Below are 21,602 nucleotides of genomic sequence, written 5' to 3' on the forward strand. Positions count from 1 at the left end.
TGGGATGGAGATGAGGACAGTGATTCTCTACCTCGTTTCATGTCAACTACTCCTTTGCCATAAGATTACACAAACATAATGCAGCCAAATTGGATGGGAGCTTGTCCTATCCTGGATCATTGAGAGTGAAGCTTGATTTGAACCCATCATTTGTTAGTAACTTCTACAGGAAATCTGTAATCAGGTAAACCAAGGTCCCCTCTGTATTTTATTGCTCTCCTGTTACTAATTTCACAGGATTTTAGAAAACACAAGCAGGCTGTGGCGTCAACGGCGGCAGGCAAAGAACAGGAGGAGAGTTCAGCGAGAACGGGATCCGCGAGGACGCGACGGAGAGGGGTGAGGGGTCCTCTCCGCCTGGCGGCGGAGCCGGGAAGCTGGAGACCCCGCACGCTGCGCGAGGCGCGGCCCCGAACTGACTACATTTCCCAGTCTCCGTCGCTCCGCGCCGCCCGGCCCCTCGGCTCTGGGCCCCGCCCCGTCGCCCCGGCGGGTCCTTCGCGCCCGCCCGACTTCCCAGCGGCCCTGTGCGGCCCGGGCATGCCCAGTGCGGGCGCAGCGGCCCCGGCCCTGGGAGCGCCCCGGCGGAGCTGGCCCGCGGTGGGCAAGGGGCCGGGCTGGAACCGCGGCGGCGGAGCTGCGGGTAGGTGCGGGCTTCGTCAAGCCAGGCCTTGGGGCCGCCGCTCCGCCCAGACTGAGCGGATGGAATCCGGAGGGCAGGCAGGGCCCGAGCGTGGGTTGGTGGGGCTGCCGACGAGGACCCCTCGCGGGAAGGGGCGGGATGGAGCCGGACGGGGCCAGAAGCTGGGCGCATCCCCGGGCGAGGCTGCCCCAGGTGCGGCGCGGCTATCTTTAGCTCCCCGTGTGACCCGGAGTGTGCGTGGTCCGCACCTCGTGCACAGCTGTGCCTAGGGAGGGAGACCAGTTTTCAGCCGAATTGCCTCGGAGCTGTGAGGAGACGGGCCCGAGTGGACCCGCGGACTCGGGAGGCAGCCAGTGGAGCCCCGTGGGAAGTGAGGATGTTTTCCTTACCTGTACCTGGAGTGGACTGTGACAGCTTCCTGCTTGTGAGACTTGGGTTTAGCGACTTAGAAATGAAAGTGCAAGACTGTGCCTCAGCAGATGCTTACAAGCTTCTAATGACTGTTAGGAATTTAATGGCATTTGTGTTTCCGGGTTTGAGAGGTTGTTTGTCCATGGAATGGTCGTGTTAAAACAAAAATCTTCATTGCAGAGCTTAAGTAAAAACAAGTTCGACCGAGGTAATGTTAGGTGTTTGGACACCAGGGTTCTGAGGTTCACGGTCGCTGCCATTCATTTGCTGTCAGTCTGGGCAAGTCATTTAATTTCTGAGACTTGGTTCTTTCACCTGTTAAATGAACCAGATGCATCTTCATCTATCTAGCTCAGCGGCAGGATTCCCGTGTCAGTCTCTGTGTGTGATCTCAGTTGTGGCAAGTTATCTTCCTCCATGCCTCAGTTATCTGGCAGATTGGGTAATTCACCAAATATTCCTGTAGGAAGGATGTTAGGATCTAAGTATAAAAGTGAAATGATTTATCCTTCATAGGCCACTCTTGGTCAGGAGGTGCCCAGACACTTGGTACATGCAGAAACCAGGTGTTAGCTGGCCAGGGATCAAATGACACAGCTGTTGCGGACTGAGACAGAATGTTTCAGGTTCCCTGTCAGTTACCTGTGAGAAATCCAGGCCAAATAATGGGCTTCCTTAAACCTCCAAGCTGGCTCACTTTCGTGAGGTTGTGTTTTAAGTTTTTTTCATGCTGTTTTGCTCTATTGGATGCAAGAAACCTATGAAGTTTAGTACTCTTAATTTATAGATGAGCAAGTTAAGGGAGTGGATTTGTGAGCCTTTACAAACTAGTGTCTTGCATATCACTGAGCATTTGCTAGTCATCTAGCTCAGCTGCCCTCACCACAACCCTGAGAACATGTCTATATGGCTGTACCTACGCGGCTGGAACTCTGAGGTGTTTGTTTTCAGGAGGGAACAGTGGGAAGTATTAACAGAAGTTTCTTACCCTAGAGACATCTATCTGAAGTCAGCCCATCTGTGCAGGATTTGACCTAAGAAGCAGAGGGCATACAGTGTTGTGCAAATTGCCTTCTTACTGCCATATCCCCTGCTCTTCCAGTTCTGAATGGCATTAGTCCAGATGGGTCATTGAGGAGCAGTTTGGTGAAGTGGTTAAAGGTCGGGGAAAGTGTGCTTATGTTTTGAAATTTAAGGTTTGTACAAGCTGCTTGTGAAATTCCATCATTGTATTATGGTCATACCTCATAAACCGAGAATACTGCAACTTGGTTTAGTGAGTGTTGAGAACTTTAGAATCTTAAGTTCTTAAAAATGCCTGAAAGTGGGTTTTCTATTCACCTTAAAAGTCATCTTACATTAAATATGAGAATAGTATATGAAAAGTATTTATGGCTGGGTGCGGTGGCTCACACCTGTAATTCCAGCACTTTAGGAGGCTGAGGCAGGCGGATCACGAGGTCAGGAGAAGGAGACCATCCCGGCCAACATGGTTAAATCCTGTTTCAACTAAAAGTACAAAAATTAGTTGGATGTGATGGCGCACATCTGTAATCCCAGCTACTTGGGAGGCTGAGGCAGGGGAATGGCTTGAACTGACGTGGTGGAGATTGCAGTGAGCCGAGATCATGCCACTGCACTCCAGCCTGGCTACAGAGCGAGACTCCGTCTCAAAAAAAAAAAAAAAAAAAGAAGTATTTATACACATGAACTCTCAAATTCTTAATTTTTGAAACTAGATATCCTATTCACCTGAGACATAAAATGGGAAAGCCTTACTGTTTTAAAGACTGTTTATACATGCGAACTTTTTTGAGGCTTAGTTTAAAATCCACTGTTTATTGCATGTTAAAATTATATCTGTATATATTTAAAGTTAGAAAACAGAGAATACCTATTTGGAAGTTTTTGTAGGCAATTTCATGTCATACCTTAAACTTTCATGTGTGCCTGAGAGCTCTGTATGAATGAAGCATGTGTTTAGTAATTTTTTTAAGAACTTTTATCTTGCTCTTGTATTTTCATTCAAGTATTTGAAGGTATCCAGCAAACATAAAAATTGCTTAAGAGGATATTGAAATGTAATTATCATCCATCTCCAAACCCTCAACAGTGCTTAGAATGTATAGGAGGGATAGTTAGGGGCATTGAGGGTCAGAGGAGGTTTACTGTCAAGACCACATATACCCCATGTAAAAATGAAATGTTGGTGACTGCATTTGAAAAAAATTAGGGATTTTAGGTTTCAGCTGTACAAGAATAGCTTTACTTGATTCACTCTGTTAGTGCTAATATCTACTGCTATCTTAGTAGAGCTGTAAGTATGTGAGGTAATCAAGTGGAAATGTTCATGAAGTAACTTATCTTTAAAATAAATATTTTGCCCCCATTCTGTTCCATCAGTTTCCAGGTCCTTCATGATGAGAGATTGGGGGATACTTCTCTCTCCTCTGTATAGTTGATAGTTTGGTGGTGAAGAGATGGCTGACAGTGTCAAAACCTTTCTCCAGGACCTTGCCAGAGTGAGTACATCTTGTTTCTAGGAATTCATCTCTTGGCCTTTTTTGCTGAAGGAACTATCTAGAAAATCCTGTGGGGTTTTTGGAACTTTTGTCATATTTCTTGGGTTCTTTACATACTGGTTATTATTTTAGAGCACACTACTCAAGAGATAGGTATCGTTCCACATCTTGCAGGCACTCTCGCAAGTGTTTGGAAGACCTCTTCAGTGAATGTCTCTAGTATTGGGACCCTGGTCATCTTGGCTTCAGAGCTTTTCTTTTTTTTTAACTTTTTATTTTGGAATGTGTTTAGAGTTACAGAAAAGTTATAAGGTAGTACAGAGAGTTCCCATATATCCTTCATCAGCTTCCCTTAATGTTAATATATAACCACGGTACATTTGTCAAAACTATACGAAATGAACATTGGTACAGTACTATTACCTAAACTAATTAATTCAGATTTAGATTAGAGAACCTATCTTTTTTCCCCCTAATTTTTCATATATTAAAAAAAAGTTGTTTTTTTTTTTTAAACTAGAGATGGGGTTTTGGCATGTTGCCCAGGTTGGTCTTGAGCTCTTTGGTTAAGTGATCTGCCCACCTTAGCCTCCCAAAGTGCTGGGATTACAGGCATGAGCCACTGCACCCAGCCAGAACCTTTTTCTTCTTCCCATTCTACAAGCTGTGCAGGTGAGGGGGATGCTCTAGGAAAATGCCCTATAAAGATCTGTTTAGGACCCAGTCATCCAAATTACCAATAGCCCAAAAGTCCGCAACTTTTAATGTATGTCTGAAGTCTAGTAATGTCCCAGTTGTTACCCTCCTCTTTTTAGATTTACACTAGCATGAGAGAGGCCAATTGTTGGAGGTTAGTGGGAGAGTTTAACAGGTTACCTCTATGGCCAGAGGAGGTGGCTCACACCTGTAATCTCAGCACTTCGGGAGACCGAGGGAGGATTGCTTGAGCCCAGGATTATAAGGCAGCAATGAGCTATGATGGTACCAGTGCACTCTAGCAGAGTGAGAAAGTAAAAAGGTTACTACTTTTGATCAGAAGAGGGAAGACTGAAAGGATATCTTAGAAGGTCTAAAAATACTTTATGCATATGATCTACTTTTTTTTTTTTTTTTGAGACAGAGTCTTGCTCTGTTGCCCAGGCTGGAGTGCAGTGGCACAGTCTTGGCTCTCTGCAACCTCCACTTCTCAGGTTCCAGTGATTCTCCTGCCTCAGCCTCCCAGGTAGCCAGGATTACAGGCATGCACCACCATGCCTGGCTAATTTTTGTATTTTTAGTAGAGAGGGGGTTTCACCATGTTGGCCAGGTTGGTCTTGAACTCCTGACCTCAAGTGATCCACCTTCCTTAGCCTCCCAAAGTGCTAGGATGACAGGCGTGAGCCACTGTGCCCAGCTGCATATGATCTACTTTTAACACCTTTACCTTGTTGTCTTGCCATTTGTGTGCTATAAAATTTCAACCCCCACAGCCTGGCCAACATAGCAAAACCCCTGTCTCTCCTAAAAATACAAAAAAAAAAAAATTAGCCAGGCATGGTGGCACACACCTGTAATCCCAGCTACTCAGGAGGCTGAGGCAGGAGAATTGTTTGAACTAGGAAGCGGAGGTTGCAGTGAGCCAGCCAAGATCACCCCACTGCACTGGGCGACAGAGCAAAACTCTGGTTTAAAAAAAAAAAATTCAGCCTTGTGTTGGTTTTACAGTTCTACAGTGTGCTGTTTACATGTTTGTCTTCCTCACCGTACTGTAGATGTCTTAGAGGTGGGGATCCTATAATCCTAGCATGTACTAGGCCCTCAGCCATTTGAATTAACTATCTTAGATAGATGGAGTTTTGTGATTTAAAAAATTAATGTTGGAAGATTTAGAAGCTAAAAGCAAAATTGAGTAAAATTACTCAGATAAAAAAGATCAAGGGCACATTGTGCCAACTTATGCTCCTGTCAGCAGATAATACATAAACTTGCCCATTTCTCTGTATTCTCTCTATTATTTCAAAAATTTGTCTTGCTTAATAACAGTAGGCAAGAATGCCATCCATTCTTAAATCCAGCGTGGCCATTGCTTCCAGAGTAACTTTATCTGCCTTCTAATGAAGTTGAATACCCCAGTGCTGACACTCTACTTGGGCCGTACATCTCTTGTGGTACTTATTAAACTATGTGTGCTTGTTTCTGCAGCACATGTACTAAAATTGGACCAATACAGAGATTAGCATGGCTCCTTTGCATGACATGCAAATTCATGAAATCTTTCATATTTTAAAAACATTTTTTTTTTTTAAAAAACCTATAATGTAATTTTTTGGTTTACTTGTGTGCTTTTTCTACTAAGTTATAAGCTTCTTGAGCATTTCCATATGACCAATATATAGCTTATTGAAGATATGCAGTACATGGGTGGGGGATGGATGCATGAGTGAGTTCTTAGCCTTTGGGAGGCTAAAGCAGGAGGATTGTTTGAGGCCAGGAGTTTGAAACCAGCCTGATGAACATGTGAGACCCTCATCACTAGAGAAGAAAAATTGAAAAGTTAGCCAGGTATGGTGGTGCACATCTGTATTCACAGCTCCTTGGGAGGCTGAGGCAGGAGGATTATTTGAACCCAAGAGTTGGAGGTTGCAGTGAGCTGTGATTGAGTCACTGCACTGTAGCCTGGGTGACAGAGGAAGTCCCTGTCTCAAATAATAATAATAATAATAACAACAACCTTTTCTGTAGGGAATCAAAGACTCCATCTGGGGTATTTGTACCATCTCAAAGCTAGATGCTCGAATCCAGCAGAAGAGAGAGGAGCAGCGTCGAAGAAGGGCAAGTAGTGTCTTGGCACAGAGAAGAGCCCAGAGTATAGAGCGGAAGCAAGAGAGGTAAGGAGTGCATGCCTGATGTCAAAATGTCCAAGGGAGGGAAGACCCTACGTAGTGACTTGACATTTCAGTATCAGGTCATTTCTTTTGTGCTTTTTCCCAGAAAAATGTTGCAAATGACTTCCCCTCTGCCCACAACATTGACTTAAACTAGAGTCTAACAATAATCCTTGCTAAAAATGTCATGGCATTAAATCAGAATGCTGACTAGAGAATCACAAAATATTATTTGGTTTGATAGATACTTCTAGGGAAGCCTGTGTGGATTTATGTATTAATAGGAACCCCTGCCCCACACTTTCTCTTTTCATCTTTTCTAACATCAGACTTTAGAAAATATTTTTCTTTTAAAAACTGGTTCCCCCAAAATAAATAAATACATATATATTTGGAGATGGAGTCTTGCTATGTCACCCAACCAAGCTGGAGTGCCATGGTGCAATCTTGGCTCACTGTAGCCTCTGCCTCCTGGGTCCAAGCAATTCTTCTGCCTCAGCCTCCAAATAGCTGGAAGTACAGGTGAGCACCACCACGCCTGGCTAATTTTTTGTATTTTTTAGTGGAGACAGGGTTTCACCATGTTGGCCAGGCAGGTCTTGAACTCCTGACCTCAGTTGATCTGCCCACCTTGGCCTCCCAAAGTGCTAGGGTTACAGGCGTGAGCCACTGTGCCTGACCATTTTTTGGTCTCATTGACTGACATTAGAACATTGGGAGAACATGAGGTACTGAAAAATAATATAGTACCCACAAAAGATATAAAACGAACTACTGAATCACAATTAGGAAATAACTTATGCCTTAAAAACTAAATACATGTGGTCTTTTCCAGTGAACCACGTATTGTTAGTAGAATTTTCCAGTGTTGTGCTTGGAATGGTGGAGTGTTCTGGGTAAGTTCTTCTTTAAATTTCAGGTGCCTTATAAGCATCTTCAGATTGTTGCTGGGTTGATAGTTATGAACCGTTTTTTTTGAAACACTGAGACAAACAGCTTTCATTTGCTGATGTACGCTTAGGAATATAACTCAGGAGTCTGCATCTGCAGTGATTTTATTCCCACTCGAGAAAGCACACTTGTATATAAACAAACATCACAGTCCTGAATATACACTTACATTTTAAAATGCTAACAGCAACTATGGGGAATCAGAAGGGAAGGGCGGACAAGAACAAGGTTCTCCCTGCTTCTGCTTATAGTGATCACCAAGAATTAATTACCATTGAAACCTACAGCAGAGAAAGTTGCCTGCGATTAACTGAGACCAGCGCAGGCTTAAGTGAAATTTCGGTACTTTGAAGAATGGGTAGTTAAATATTTCCTTTGACTTAGAATTTAGAGTAATTTAAAACATCTTCATCTAAACAATTCACAGATGTTTTCAGATGTTAGCTTTAAATTTAATTACTATGTATTCCTGTGTACTTAGTACATGCCTGTATTTTGGCCTGAATACTATTTGAAATGTTCCTCTATGCCCCCAAAAGTTTCATTGTTTTATAGGCAGCATCAAGTTTGTATCTCTCAATTGAAGTGTTGAGAAATAGAAATGGATCGAGTTTCGGTGCTTTTTCGGGCCTGCTGATTTATTTCATTTTTTTTTTTTTTGAGATGGAGTCTCACTGTGTTGCCCAGGCTGGAGTGCAGTGGCGTGATCTCATATCACTGCAACCTCTGCCTCCTGGGTTCAAGTGATTCTCCTGCCTCAGCCTCCCCAGTAGCTGCAATTACAGGCATGCACCACCATGCCCAGCCAATTTTTGTATTTTTAGTAGAGACAGGGTTTCACCATGTTGGCCAGGCTGGTCTCGAACTCCTGAGCTCAAGTGATCCACCTGCCTTGGCCTCCCAAAGTGCTGGGATTACAGGTGTGAGCCACTGCACCTGGCCTAGGCCTCCTGATTTATAAAAGGCACTCCCATCTATAAAATCATTACACTAAAACTTGAAACTCCTGTTTTAAAGACTGGCTTTTGATGTTTGCCTTGTTGCTTCTTTTCTTTAGTTCAGTCTCCTCTTGTTTTATCGAGTATTTATTCCTGTGCTTCAGTCGGTAACAGCCCGGATCATTGGTAAGTATATACCCTGCTCCTTGTCTGTTGGAGACAGAGTGGGAGATGTTTCAATCTCCCTCAGTTACTGAACATTTCCTGTGTACCAGGAGCTTTTGCTGTTTTTGTTTTATTCTTTTTAAAAATTTATATTTAGTTATTCCCCTAAAGCCTTCAGATGAGAGCATTAGCTGTTTTTTAACTTAGACCTTTCAACAGCCCTTTAAGATGGGTACTGTTATTCTATCCATTTTATGAATGAGAAAATGTAAGTTACCAAGGTTAAACCATTAATAAGTGGCAGAGCTGAGATTTAAACCCAGATGGTATCCTGCAAATATTGTACTGGTAATCACTGTGGCATCTCGTTAACCATCATGTAAGCAGGTTTACATCAAGATAAGCAGCACATATCTGGTTTATTTGAATTGGAATTGTGGCCAGAATGTGGTGTGTCTATTCTCAGTTAGACTCTTTGGGATAAGTATAGTCATGTGCTGGCAAGAACTAGAAAGATCCAGGAGGAGACAGAGAATAGTCACGAGATGGGGGTTCCACATTTGGTCTTCTGGGTTTCCATTTCTGATAACTCGTTTCCTCTTTCTTAGGTGACCCGTCACTGCATGGAGATGTTTGGTCATGGCTGGAATTCTTCCTCACGTCAATTTTCAGTGCTCTCTGGGTGCTCCCCTTGTTTGTGCTTAGCAAAGTGGTGAATGCTATTTGGTTCCAGGTAAGTTCAGGGCAGAATGGAGTCTGGGTCCCACAGCATGATTGGTTGACAGGTGACAAGTTTCAGCCTGTGAAGTTAGTAGGCATGTAGGAGGCCATATTTTTCAGCCTTAATGTTTCTTGGCCAAGAGGCAAAGCGATCTTTGTGTTCCTTTTTTGTTATTGCTGAGACTGAGTCTCGCTCTGTTGCCAGGCTGGAGTTTAGTGGTGCGATCTCAGCTCACTGCAACCTCCACCTCCCAGGTTCAAGTGATTCTCCTGCCTCAGCCTCCCAAGCAGCTGGGATTTCAGGCACCCGCCACTACACAATCTGCTAATTTTTTGTATTTTTAGTAGAGACGCGTTTCACTGTATTGGCCAGGCTGGTCTCAAACTCCTGACCTGGTGATTCACCCACCACAGCCTCCCAAAGTGCTGGGATTATAGACATGAGCCACTGTGCTCAGACTTTTTTTTCTTATAGAATGGAATTATTTTCTTAGCATCCCATTGCCAGATGTCTGGTGCCTTTTCTTTCTTTTTTTTTTGTTTGAGACAGAGTCTGGCTCTGTCATCCAGGCTTAAGTGCAGTGGCGTGATCTTGGCTTACTGCAACCTCTGCCTCCCTGGTTCGAGCAATTCTCCTGCCTCAGACTCCCAAGTAGCTAGGATTACAGGTGTGTGCCACCATCCCCAGCTATTTTTTTTTTGTATTTTTAGTAGAGATAGGGTTTCACCATGTTGGCCAGACTGATCTGGAACTCCTGACATCTTGATCTGCTAACCTCAGCCTCCCAAAGTGCTGAGATTATAGGCATGAGCCACCGTGTAAGGCAGCGGTCCTCCTACCTTAGCCTCCTGAGTAGCTGGGACTATAGGCACATGCCATCACGCCCAGCTTATTTTTAAATAAACCTTTTCTTAACTGGCGGCTCTAGTGGCAGACCAGTGGCCTTAGCTTTGGGGATATATATCAAGGCCATTTAATTTGTGTTTTGGTACACTTTCTCTGTTACAGGATATAGCTGACCTGGCATTTGAGGTATCAGGGAGGAAGCCTCACCCATTCCCTAGTGTCAGCAAAATAATTGCTGACATGCTCTTCAACCTTTTGCTGCAGGCTCTTTTCCTCATTCAGGTGAGAATGGTCTTCTGGGCACACAGACAACTTTATTTAAAAAAAAAAAATGTTTCACTAGAGCGAGCTTCACAAAGAGTATTATGATTATAGAGTATTATGTATATGCTGGTGGTAGCTAATAATTAAAAAAAAATTTTTTTTTTTTTTTTCACAGAAATAAGAATTTAAAAATTGAATTTACCTGCTCTTTTCTGCTACTCTGGTTATTTTCCAGTCCTGCCAGGTGGAAACTTTTTTTTTCTTTTTATAGTTACGTCAATTTTTTTTTTTTTTTTTTTTTTAAGAGACAGGGTTGGCTGGGCCTGGTGGCTCATGCCTGTAATCCCAGCGCTTTGGGAGGCCAAGGCGGGTGGATCATCTAAGTTCTGGAGTTTGAGACCAGCATGGTCAGGCTGGTCTCAAACTCCTGACTTTAGGTGATATACTAAAAATACAAAAGTAAGCTCTACTAAAAATATAAAAAATAGCTGTATATGGTGGCAGGTGCCTATAATCCCAGCTACCTGGGAGGCTGAGGCAGGAGAATCTCTTGAACCCAGGAGGCGGAGGTTATGGTGAGCTGAGATTGTGCCATTGCACTCCAGCCTGGGTGACCAAAGCAAAACATCTCAAAAAGAAAAAAAAGACAGGGTCTTATTTTGTCACCTAGGCTGGAATGCAGTGGCACAGTCATAGCCTCACTGCAGCCTCAAACTCCTGGGCTCGAGCAATACTCCTGCCTTAGCCTCCTGAGTAGCTGGGACTACAGGCACATGCCATCATGCTCAGCTTAATTTTAAACTTTTTTTGTAGCGACACGGTCTTACTTTGTTGCTCAGTCTAGTCTTGAACTCCTGGCCTTAAGAGACCCTACTGCTTCAGCGTCCCAAAGTATTGGGATTACTAGCATGAGCCACTGTGCCAAGCCTGTACCTGGTCTTTTAGAAACTTGAGGAGCAGCTAGGAAGCTATCTCAGTCAGTCATGATTGGAGAATGGCAGGTGAATGGTGTTAAATTACCGAGGCTTTGGGATTAAGATTTTCCATATTTGTTCTTCAGGGAATGTTTGTGAGTCTCTTTCCCATCCATCTTGTCGGTCAGCTGGTTAGTCTCCTGCATATGTCTCTTCTCTACTCACTGTACTGCTTTGAATATCGTTGGTTCAATAAAGGTAAGTCCATCTAAAGAAATCCAGAAAATGGAGGCCCAGTTTGGAAATGCTACTGCTAAGCAGACTTCTTAAACTACTCAATAGTCAGGCTCTAGGCAAACCATCTTAGGAGGGACGCAGTCTCATTGGCAAGAGGGAGCTTACATTCAGCTTAGTGGGTTTAACTCTCAACTTTGAGGCTGGGGGGATGTGGTAGTATAGCATTATCTTTTTGGTGCTTAACATTATGTATCTCTGACTGGGCTGTAAGATGGCATAAGTGAGCATGAGTTGTTCTAAGTCAGAGAAACTGAAGTGATGTCAGCATCAGGATTCTTTTGGGGGTATTTTAGAAAGACCTTCAGATATTTACCAGGGTGTGTGTGAGTTGAAAGAGGTTAACTGATACTTACAGGATGGCATCCTCTGGATTTGCTACCTTGCTTAGTTCCATACTAATCCTGACAAAGGATGCTGGTGCTGAAATTCTTAATTCACTTAGCCTGTCAGCTTTGAAATTACGATTATGGAATTGTAAAAAGCTTCACATGCTTTAAATCAGATTTGTACACTTCTAATTTACATGCTGTAGCTCTGTTCTAAATCTGTACCTAGGCCAGGTGCGGTGGCTCACACCTGTAACCTCAGCACTTTGGGAGGCCGAGGCCTGTAGATTGCCTGAGGTCAGGAGTTCAAGACCAGCCTGACCAATATGGTGAAACCCTATTTCTACTAAAAATATACAAAAATTAGCTGGATGTGGTGGCGGGTGCTTGTAATCCCAGTTACTCGGGAGGCTGGGAGAATCGCTTGAACTTGGGAGATGGAGGTTGCACTGACCTGAGATTGAACCACTGCACTCTTGCCTGGGCAACAAAGCAAGACTCTGTCTCAAATAATAATAATAAAAAATCTGTACCTAAAACTCATGGTTTGTCTACCATAGTTTAGTCACTTGACTAAAAGGAAAAATAGTAACTAATTGTATTGGCTTTCTTGTTTTAGGAATTGAAATGCACCAGCGGTTGTCTAACATAGAAAGGAATTGGCCTTACTACTTTGGGTTTGGTTTGCCCTTGGCTTTTCTCACAGCAATGCAGTCCTCATATATTATCAGGTAATTTGGCTAGAGGGATTTGAAGGAGACTAGTAAAAATAAAAATTCATGAAGTCAGTACCTTTTGTTTGCTTGGTTCTATGTTATGCATTCTACATAGTTATTTGTCCATCAGGAGACCTGCAGGGTGTTTCTACGTTTGTTAGCATGAAGATCTAGTCTGCATGTCCCTATATCCCATATTCTTTTTCTATGTTGCCTCCTGGAGAAATTTTTGTTTTTTTTCTGAGACAGTCTCGTTCTGCTGTTGCCCAGGCTGGAGTGCAGTGGCACTATCTCGGCTCACTGCAACCTCCGCTTCCCGGGTTCAAGTGATTCTTCTGCCTCAGCCTCCTGAGTAGCTGGGATTACAGGCATATGCCACCATGCCCTGCTAATTTTTGTATTCTTAGTAGAGAATGGTTTCACTGTGTTGGCCAAGCTGGTCTTGAACTCCTGACCTCAAGTAATCCACTCGCTTTGGCCTCCCAAAGTGCTGGTTTACAGGCATAAGCCACCACCCCAGGCTGTAGAGCAATGTTAAACATACCCAATGCTTAGAAAAATATGTTCTTTTTGAAAGAGTGGTTGATGGGCCTGGTGCTGTGCTTCACGCCTGTAATCCCAGCACTTTGGGAGGCTGAGGTGGGCGGATCACCTCAGGCACTCCAGCCTGGGCCAAAAGAATGAGATCCCATCTCAAAAAAAAAAAAAAAAAAAAAAAAGTGTGTTTGATATATTGAGGTTTCATCAAGCCATTACATTTATACTGGAAGCAAAGAAACTTGGAGCATCTAATATCTTCTCCAAAGTTATGGCTGTTATGAAGGTGACTAATTATTTATTTTTGTTTTATTAACAGTGGCTGCCTTTTCTCTATCCTCTTTCCTTTATTCATTATCAGCGCCAATGAAGCAAAGACCCCTGGCAAAGCATAGTAAGTACTGGCCAGTGATGAAGTTTTGCTGTGTAAAGGATTGGGGCTGTAACACCAAAGTTATGTCAGTTTGAGGCTTTATTATTTTTTTCCAAAATTGATCCATTATACACATTCAAGTAGAAGGCTGTTATGATCTGGCCACATGAGTTTATTGGTAACAGTAGTAAAATATGTTTTAAAATGAGTTTTTGGCAATAATAAAGGTTTTATCACTTCAAAAAACAGCTCAATCGGTCTTTGATCAATTTTGGTTAAGTCTGTGGATACTTGTATTAGAGACTTAGGTTTGCTTTGGGTTTATGTATGCTCTTGCTATACAGCGGTGCTAACTGTTTATCTTAAGAGGAATAGTTGACTTTCTTTTGAAACTCTTCTTCCTGCAACCACAGATAGAATATACCTTCAGACATTCCTTGAAGTCTGTACCCTGAAGTCAGCCATAGAAAAGTACTTCTCAGTTGAACTGTGATTCGGTGGAAAAGGAAAATAAAATAAAATAAAAAGTAAAGTGCTTCTCAAATCAGAATTAATACTATTTCCTGTAAGTGCCACCATACTTCAGTGCTAGTAACTGCATTACATTCATGGCAGCAGCAGGGCCCGGTGCATTCTTTTTTGTTTTTTTGAGACAGTCTTGCTCTGTTACCTGGGCTGGAGTACAGTGGCACAATCTCAGCTTAGTGCAACCTCCACCTCCTAGGTTCAAGCGATTCTCCTGCCTCAGCCTCCCGGGTAGCTGGAATTACAGGCACATGCCACCATGCCCTGCTAATTTTTTTCTCAAGTGATCCATCTGCTTCAGCCTCCCAAAGTGCTGGGATTATAGCTATGAGCCACCACACCTGGCTCCAATGCATTTTTAGTTGTCTGTTCCATCCATGTATCTAATATCTGTATTTCCTTGATCAAATTTCATTTGTCTTGTCTTTCCCTGTGTAGTTTTAATGTCAGGTAAGTTGTCAAATAACAGAAATAACTCTAAATGGGGAGCTAACAAGGTGGGTTTCTTGCCTTTTAGTCTCTTCCAGTTGCGCCTCTTCTCCTTGGTGGTCTTCTTAAGCAACAGACTCTTCCACAAGACAGTCTACCTGCAGTCTGCCCTGAGCAGCTCCACTTCTGCAGAGAAGTTCCCTTCACCGCATCCGTCTCCTGCCAAACTGAAGGCTGCTGCAGGCCACTGAGTTGCCTGCCATCCAAAGGGGATGGGCGGGATTGGAAGGAGGCTGTGGCAGCTCTTTCCTTGTTCATCTCCCCCTGCTAGGGAAGGCAGGACCCACTCTGCCAAGGGCCCTCTGCATATTCCCTTCTCTCTGAGGAATTGGAATTTTTGTCTCTGGTGCACGTAAGGCAGAACGTTTCCGACACCAGTGTGTGGATTTTTAACATCACCGTGAGTCTGAAAGGACCACAGGTTTTTCTGCAGCTATTTTCTAGCATTTGCCAGTCCCTGTGCCTGGACTGATTTGAATACTTTGTTTTTCTCCCTGTGCCATTTACCTTCCCACCTTTCCATCCTGCCTTCTACCACCCTTGGATGAATGGATTTTGTAATTCTAGCTGTTGTATTTTGTGGATTTGTTATTTTTGTTGTTTTTCTGTGAAGCACATACATTGGATATGGGAGGTAAAGGAGTGTCCCAGTTGCTCCTGGTCACTCCCTTTATAGCCATTACTGTCTTGTTTCTTGTAACTCAGGTTAGGTTTTGGTCTCTCTTGCTCCACTGCAAAAAAAAAAAAAAAAAAAAAAAAAAATAGCCTGAAGAGATGAGATAGGAGGAAAAACCTCACAGCCAGATCTGCTGGGTTTTGAGGAGTGATTTTCTTTCTTCCCCTTGAAGGGGAAAAAGCTATTTCCACTGGTACATTTAAAGTCCCCCAACTATGGGGAAGTACCAATTCTGGACAAGTGCCACTGCAACAACACTAAACCTGAACTTTTCAAATCTGTTGGGGGTGGGAGACGGCGGGCAGAAATTTACTGTTGGCCACTGCCTGGTCTGTTTGATATTTCAAAGGAATATTGGGTGCTGCAAACAGGAACTGAAGGGGTAAACGTATCAAACCTGTGATTGGTTGATGTTTTCCTGTCATTTTAAGAGATTAAATGTGGGGGGCAGATGTCAAAATACTTGTACAATTTTAAAATATCACAATTAAACGTGAGCTGGTTTCCCACAAAATGTGTAATGGTTGAATTTGCAAATTATGACCTTGAGAAATGTACTCATGGAATATAAGACTTTGTCTTGGAGAATTTAGTTATAGGTTTGAGAAATTAACCCTGAAAAATGTTCTTTGAGAAAGGCTGGATTATATGATTATAATCACATTTATATTTGGTGGGAGACTCAGATTGTTATTTGCTCTAAAGCAGGCGTCCCCAAACTACGGCCCGCAGCCCCCTGAGGCCATTTATCTGGCCCCCCGCCGCACTTCAGGAAGGGGCACCTCTTTCATTGGTGGTCAGTGAGAGGAGCACAGTATGTGGTGGCCCTCCAACGGTCTGAGGGACAGTGAACTGGCCCCCTGTGTAAAAAGCTTGGGGACGCCTGCTCTAAAGTCTATGTGTCGCTGGGTGTAGTGGCTCATGCCTGTAATGCCAGCACTTTGGGAGGCCGAGGCAAGTGGATCACCTGAGGTCAGGAGTTCGAGATGAGCCTGACCAACATTGTGAAACCCCATCTCTACAAAAAATTTAAAAAAAAAACATTAGCTGGGCGTAGTGGTGCATGCCTGTAATCCCAGCTACTGGGAAGGCTGAGGCAGGAGAATCGCTTGAACCTGGGAGGCAGAGGTTGCAGTGAGCCAAGATGGTGCCATCGCACTCTAGCTTGGGCAACAAGAGCACAACTCCATCTTAAAAAGATAAATAAATAAAAGGTTAAAAAAAATGTTGCTGGGAGTTGTTAATTTTGAAGGTAAACACACATGCTCCTGTATGTGTGTTTAACTCCATCATTGAGATTGGTCTGGTGAAGGTTATCTGTTCATCAGTAGTGGGGTGGAATAGTTAGATTAGCAGTCATCTCACATTTTGTTAACATTCTGGGCTGGGTGAGGTGGCTCATGCCTGTAATCTCAGCACTTTGGGAGGCCAAGGCGGGCAGATCATGAGGTCAGGAGATCGAGACCATCCTGGCTAACATGGTGAAACCCTGTCTCTACTAAGAATATAAAAAATTAGCCAGGCATGGTGGCACACACCTATAGTTCCAGCTACTCAGGAGGCTGAGGCAGGAGAATTGCTTGAACCCAGGAGGCAGAGGTTGTAGTGAGCCGAGATCATGCCACTGCACTCCAGCCTGGGTGACAGAGCAAGACTGTCTCAAAAACAAAACAAAACAAAATTCAAAACCATTCTGCCTAAGCTGTATAACCTAGAGGAGTTAAAAGGAAGCTGACTTCCGGTCAGTGTAACTTACACCTTTGTAACAATGAGAGCCATACACCAGTACAAATTTTAGATGGACCTATAATGAGTCTGCAGAACACTGAAGGACCAAGTGGGGGAACTATGACTTAATCACATAACAAGTATTTGAGTACCAACTTTTATCAGGTACTCAGCAAGAGACTGGGGATTCAAGGGTGAACCAGAAAGATACGATTACTGCCATCTAGGACCTGACAGTTCAGTGAGAGAGACAAGCAACTGAACATGTAAAAATTTTAAGAATTACACAATCAGCTATTTTTCCATAGATCTCAAAGCTGGATAAAACACTGGAATTCAGATAACTCATCTTTGAGTAAGATGAGCAGGTTAGGCCGTATGTTCAGCCTTTCCTTGTACTCATTCTGATTTCAAATGTAAATGTTCTGTAGTGCTTTGAGACCTACAGAAAAAAAAAAAGACCACTTAATCATTTAGGTAAGTTCCTCTAACTATTCCTCTTCACGAGGAATCAACATCAGAGTCATTTCAGCAGCTTTTCCAAAACACAACACCTGGCCCTGCAGGAAATTTAAGTAATTATGGAAACAAAAGGTAACTTAAGATTTTTTTTTTTTTCTTTTTTTGAGAAGGAGTCTTGCTCTGTTGCCCAGGCTGGGGTGCAGTGGCATGAACACGGTTCACTGCAACCTCTGCCTCCTGGATTCAAGCAGTTCTCCTGCCTTAGTTTCCCAAGTAGCTGCGACTATAGTCACATGCCACCACGCCCAGCTAATTTTTTGTATTTTTCGTACAAAAAATACTAAAATATTTTTTGTATTTTAGTACAGGGTTTCACCATGTTAGCCAGGATGGTTCCGATCTCCTGACTTTGTGATCCACCTGCCTTGGCCTCTCAAAGTGCTAGGATTACAGGTGTGAGCCACCTTGACCGGCTATAGTAAAAGAAATTCTAATAACTTTAGAATTCTAATAATTTTCATAGAGATTTCAGAAGCTACTGCATCCATAATGTAAGAACAGATTATTGTGAAAAGAACAGAATAGGAACACTCTTGGAAATTAAAGCAGTTACGGAAATTTAAAAAAATGAGATGGCTTATAAAAGTGACCCTGGCCAGGTGTGTCATGTTCATACCTGAAATCCCAGCACTTTGGGAGGCCGAGGTGGGTGGATTGCATGAGCTCAGGAGTTCCAAGATCAGCCTGGGCAACATGGTGAAACCCCGTCTCTACAAAAATACAAAAATTAGCTGGGTGTGGTGGCTTGTGCCTGTGTTCCCCACTACTCAAAGGCTGAGGGAGGAGGATCATTTGAGCCCAGGAGGTTGAGGGTGCAGTGAGATGAGATTGTGCAACTGCACTCCAGCCTGGTCGATGGAGTGAGACCTTGTCTCAAGGAAAAAAAAAAAAAAAGTGACATTGAAGAGGATAAATTAGTGAACTGCAAGATAATACTGAGGTAATCTTCCACAACATATAGCAAAAAGATCAAGAAAAAGTTAAGAATGGTAGAGGTATCGAAGAGCCAGGAGATAAAACATTTGTCCAATAGCAACTTCAGAAAATGAGAATAGAAAAATGGAGACGAATAAAATCAAAGAACATTTCCTAAACTGATGATACAAATTGTAGTTTTCAGACTGAAAGGGCCTGCCAAATGTAAAGCAGAAAAAATGAAAAAAGATGGAACACATAGATGAAATCTCTAAGGAAAGACAATTTATCAGAGAGGGAAATAGATTACCCATAATGGAATGTGACTCAGATTGGCATCAGGCTTCTTAAGACAATGCTGGATCACAGACAATAAAGTCATAATGCCTTGAAAGTGTGCTTTTATGTGTCTGTGCATAAGGGTTGGGGTGGCTGGGTCCAAATTTTGTTCCTTCACTTCTAAACCTAGCCATGCTATTTATCAAGGACAAAATACAGATATTTTCTAACACAAAAAGGCAATGTTTGCTTCCATTCAGCTTTTCTAAAACACTAATTTGAAAAAAATCCATAAAAAATGAAAAACAATTCCAAGAAATAGATGTCTTATCAGATTACAAAAAAAAGAACAATGTCTTACTAAGACAAAACACCCAACCAAACAACATGCAGCAGTGGAATCCAGAAGTGCATTCCTTGGAAATCCCAGTGATACAGCTTTGCACACACTTAGAAACGTGGGTTCTGGAGAAAACAGCTTCAAGGATACATAAAACTATGGTGTGCTACAGATGAGATGAAGGCATGAGTTTCTTTTGATCAATGATACACAAGAAAGGTAAACTGATACTTTAGGAAAGACCAAAGCTTTTCAAGAAAGTTCTACATCAAAACATTCCTTTTATGCATCAAAACATTCCTTTTATGCAAATAGTAAAAGCACTGCTTTCTGAAACAATTCAAAACTTCTGGTCTTATAAATCAGGAGGGAGGAGGATTAACTGATACACTAAATTCATGTATAAACTCTAGGTTTATTTATTTTATTATTTTATTTTAAAAACAGGGTCTTTCTTGCTCTGTTGCCCATGCTGGAGTAAAGTGTTGTGATCATAGCTCACTGCTGCTTAACTTCTGGGTTCAAGTGATCTTCCTGCCTCAGCCTCCTCAGTAATTGGGATTACACGACCACCTCCAGCTAATTTTTTAAATTATTTTTTGTAGATACTGCATCTCACCATGTTGCCCAGGCCAGTCTTGAACCCCTGACCTCAAACCATCCTGTCGTCTCAACCTCCCAAAGTGCTGGGATTACAATCCTGAGCCACCACACCTGGCTCTCAAGGTTTGTTTATAATAATTATAATGATTTTCCAATGAGTTTGTTTTCCTTTGATTTTATTCATAAATAAGCCTTTTCCCGTGGATTGGTATCAAAGACTCATCCTAAAAATAAGCTTTGATTTTCAAACTTGGTTCACACATTATTTTGACGTCTGAAAAGGCTGACTTAATTTCATCACTTGGAAGCTTAAATGTATTCTCTTTAAGAAACATGTTTAATACTTTTTTTTTTGGAGACGGAGTCCCTGTCGCCCAGGCTGTAGTGCAATAGCACGATCTTGGTTCACTGCAACCTCCGCCTCCCAGGAGTTCAAGGGATTCTCCTGTTTCAGCCTCCCTAGTAGCTGGGATTACAGGCGCTCGCCACCACGCCCAGCTAATTTCTGTAATTTTAGTAGAGACACGGTTTCACCATGTTGGCCAAGCTGTTCCTGAACTCCTGACCTCAGGTGATCCACGTGCCTCAGCCTACCAAAGTGCTGGGATTACAGGCTTCAGCCACCGCGCCTGGCCTCAGTATTTTAAGGTAGCACTTAAAACAAACAAACAAACAAACAAACAAAAAACTTTTAACACAATCTTTCTAATTTTAATCCTGCCCCCGACCCCCGCTGTTTTTTTTTTTTTTTTTTTTTTTTTTTTTTTTTTTTTTTAAGAGAAAAAACTCTTGTTTCGAAGAAGCATTTACTTCAAGTTCTGTAATTCCTTCAGGCTCAGCTTGTTTCCTTTTGCGAACACTTAACTATTAAAAACAAAACAAAAAAGCAGATCTATTGAATCATAACGTCCTGAGGGGAGCCTGGCCATGTGAATTTTGAAAAAAGTACATGTCATTCTGAAGCACTGGTTTAAATAATGACCTTTCAATAAACGGTGGGTTGCCTTCATGGGAGAGTAAATAGGAAGCTGTGGGAGTGGCAATAAGCTTGCAGAGCTGCGGGACGTTCCCACTCTCTCTGGTGCAGCCTTGGCTCACCGAGGCGCGCGAGGAGTGGAAGTGCATGAGGATGTAGGTGTGTTCGTTGCGAGTCTGAGATGATGGAATTGCTGCTGAAACTTCGTCCCCTTCTCTGCCCTCAGCAACGCTATGGGGTGTGAGGGGCCGTAGGGTGCGGGATAAGAGAGGCAAGTTAGTATAGGGAGAGCGGCTCTCTGGCCGGTATCTTCCAAAGGGCTGCTAAGGCATGGCCGGGCTGCCTCCTGGTCCCCCGAGGAAGCCCGCCTGCTGTTTGGGAGGGCTGTGCCTCCGCGGCGCCGGCTGCCTCAGCCAGCAGTGGAGACGCTTCCAGCTTAGCCCCGGCAACCCCTTTAAGCCAGACACGCTCTTTCGTAAAGCCAGGGGCTGATGAAACGGCCATGCCTTGTGAACTCTGTCAGGGTTCCCAGGTGCATCGCAGTTACCAAAGCACAGTAAAAGCTCTTGAGCTAATTATCAGGCTCCTGCAAAAGACGAAACGGTCTGGACCAGGAAGCGTTTGAGTTTAAATTGAGAGTAAGTGGGTAGAAAAATGCTTCCCTCCTCTCCTTTCACCCTGTATTAGGTAACAATTTCTAACTTTAAAAAAACAGACCAGCGGCTCCGCATTCCAACTTACTGGGACTTGCAGCGCGGGCCTATTTCGGCGTAGTTTCCACTTCTTGTCACATGACGAGAGTCAGCGGCCTACGCCTTTCCACCGCGACTCCCCGTGGTTCCGCAGACTGACACGTCACTCCTCCGCCCTCAACCAAACTGCTTGGGGCATGTTCTTTCCGCGGTCCTGACTCCGAGGCGCCGGCCTATGATAGCCCGGCGGGAGCACACAGCCCCGCCTCTAGAGTGCTAAATGATAGCTGTAATGGCCAATTGACAACTGGATTCACGGCTTGGTTTACGCCTCCTCCTTTGACAGACAGTTCCGCGATCCTATCGCTC

At 43.3% G+C, this 21,602-nt stretch overlaps 2 protein-coding genes, 1 long non-coding RNA gene and 1 pseudogene across 9 annotated transcripts in view; 2 read left to right on the plus strand and 2 right to left on the minus strand.

The window, feature by feature from the left end:
- The window catches only part of FEZ1 (fasciculation and elongation protein zeta 1), a 114,951-nt gene extending 113,854 nt beyond the window's left edge, over positions 1–1,097 (minus strand). Inside the window, exon 1 of the mRNA XM_074400799.1 lies at positions 1,033–1,097. The gene's annotated coding sequence lies outside the window, so the exon portion shown is untranslated. The remainder of the gene's footprint in view (positions 1–1,032) is intronic.
- On the plus strand, positions 495–19,770 carry EI24 (EI24 autophagy associated transmembrane protein). 7 transcript variants are annotated; one of them, XM_039471418.2, is made up of 11 exons: positions 500–643; positions 3,458–3,576; positions 6,298–6,443; positions 7,276–7,336; positions 8,449–8,515; positions 9,103–9,227; positions 10,224–10,343; positions 11,386–11,497; positions 12,482–12,593; positions 13,435–13,509; positions 14,531–15,692. In XM_039471418.2, the coding sequence occupies exons 2-11, from the start codon at positions 3,535–3,537 to the stop codon at positions 14,691–14,693; spliced, it is 1,023 nt and encodes a 340-aa protein (XP_039327352.1). In that variant the 5' UTR covers positions 500–643; positions 3,458–3,534; the 3' UTR covers positions 14,694–15,692. The 7 variants fall into 7 exon arrangements, with proteins under 7 accessions (XP_074256902.1, XP_074256903.1, XP_074256906.1 ...); XM_074400803.1 differs by lacking the exon at positions 14,531–15,692 and adding an exon at positions 19,568–19,723 and having other exon boundaries at positions 501–643; XM_074400804.1 differs by lacking the exon at positions 14,531–15,692 and adding an exon at positions 13,902–13,920 and having other exon boundaries at positions 501–643.
- LOC120364782 (U6 spliceosomal RNA) lies at positions 5,742–5,841 on the plus strand (annotated as a pseudogene).
- Positions 15,190–21,402, minus strand: LOC141584837 (uncharacterized). The gene is made up of 2 exons (XR_012518050.1): positions 21,283–21,402; positions 15,190–21,127 (listed from the first exon to the last, which is right to left on the minus strand). It is a non-coding gene; the product is annotated as an uncharacterized LOC141584837 (long non-coding RNA).
- Positions 21,403–21,602: the final 200 nt, after the last annotated feature.

Source organism: Saimiri boliviensis, chromosome 6 (assembly GCF_048565385.1).
Source record: "Saimiri boliviensis isolate mSaiBol1 chromosome 6, mSaiBol1.pri, whole genome shotgun sequence".
Lineage (NCBI taxonomy): Eukaryota > Metazoa > Chordata > Mammalia > Primates > Cebidae > Saimiri > Saimiri boliviensis.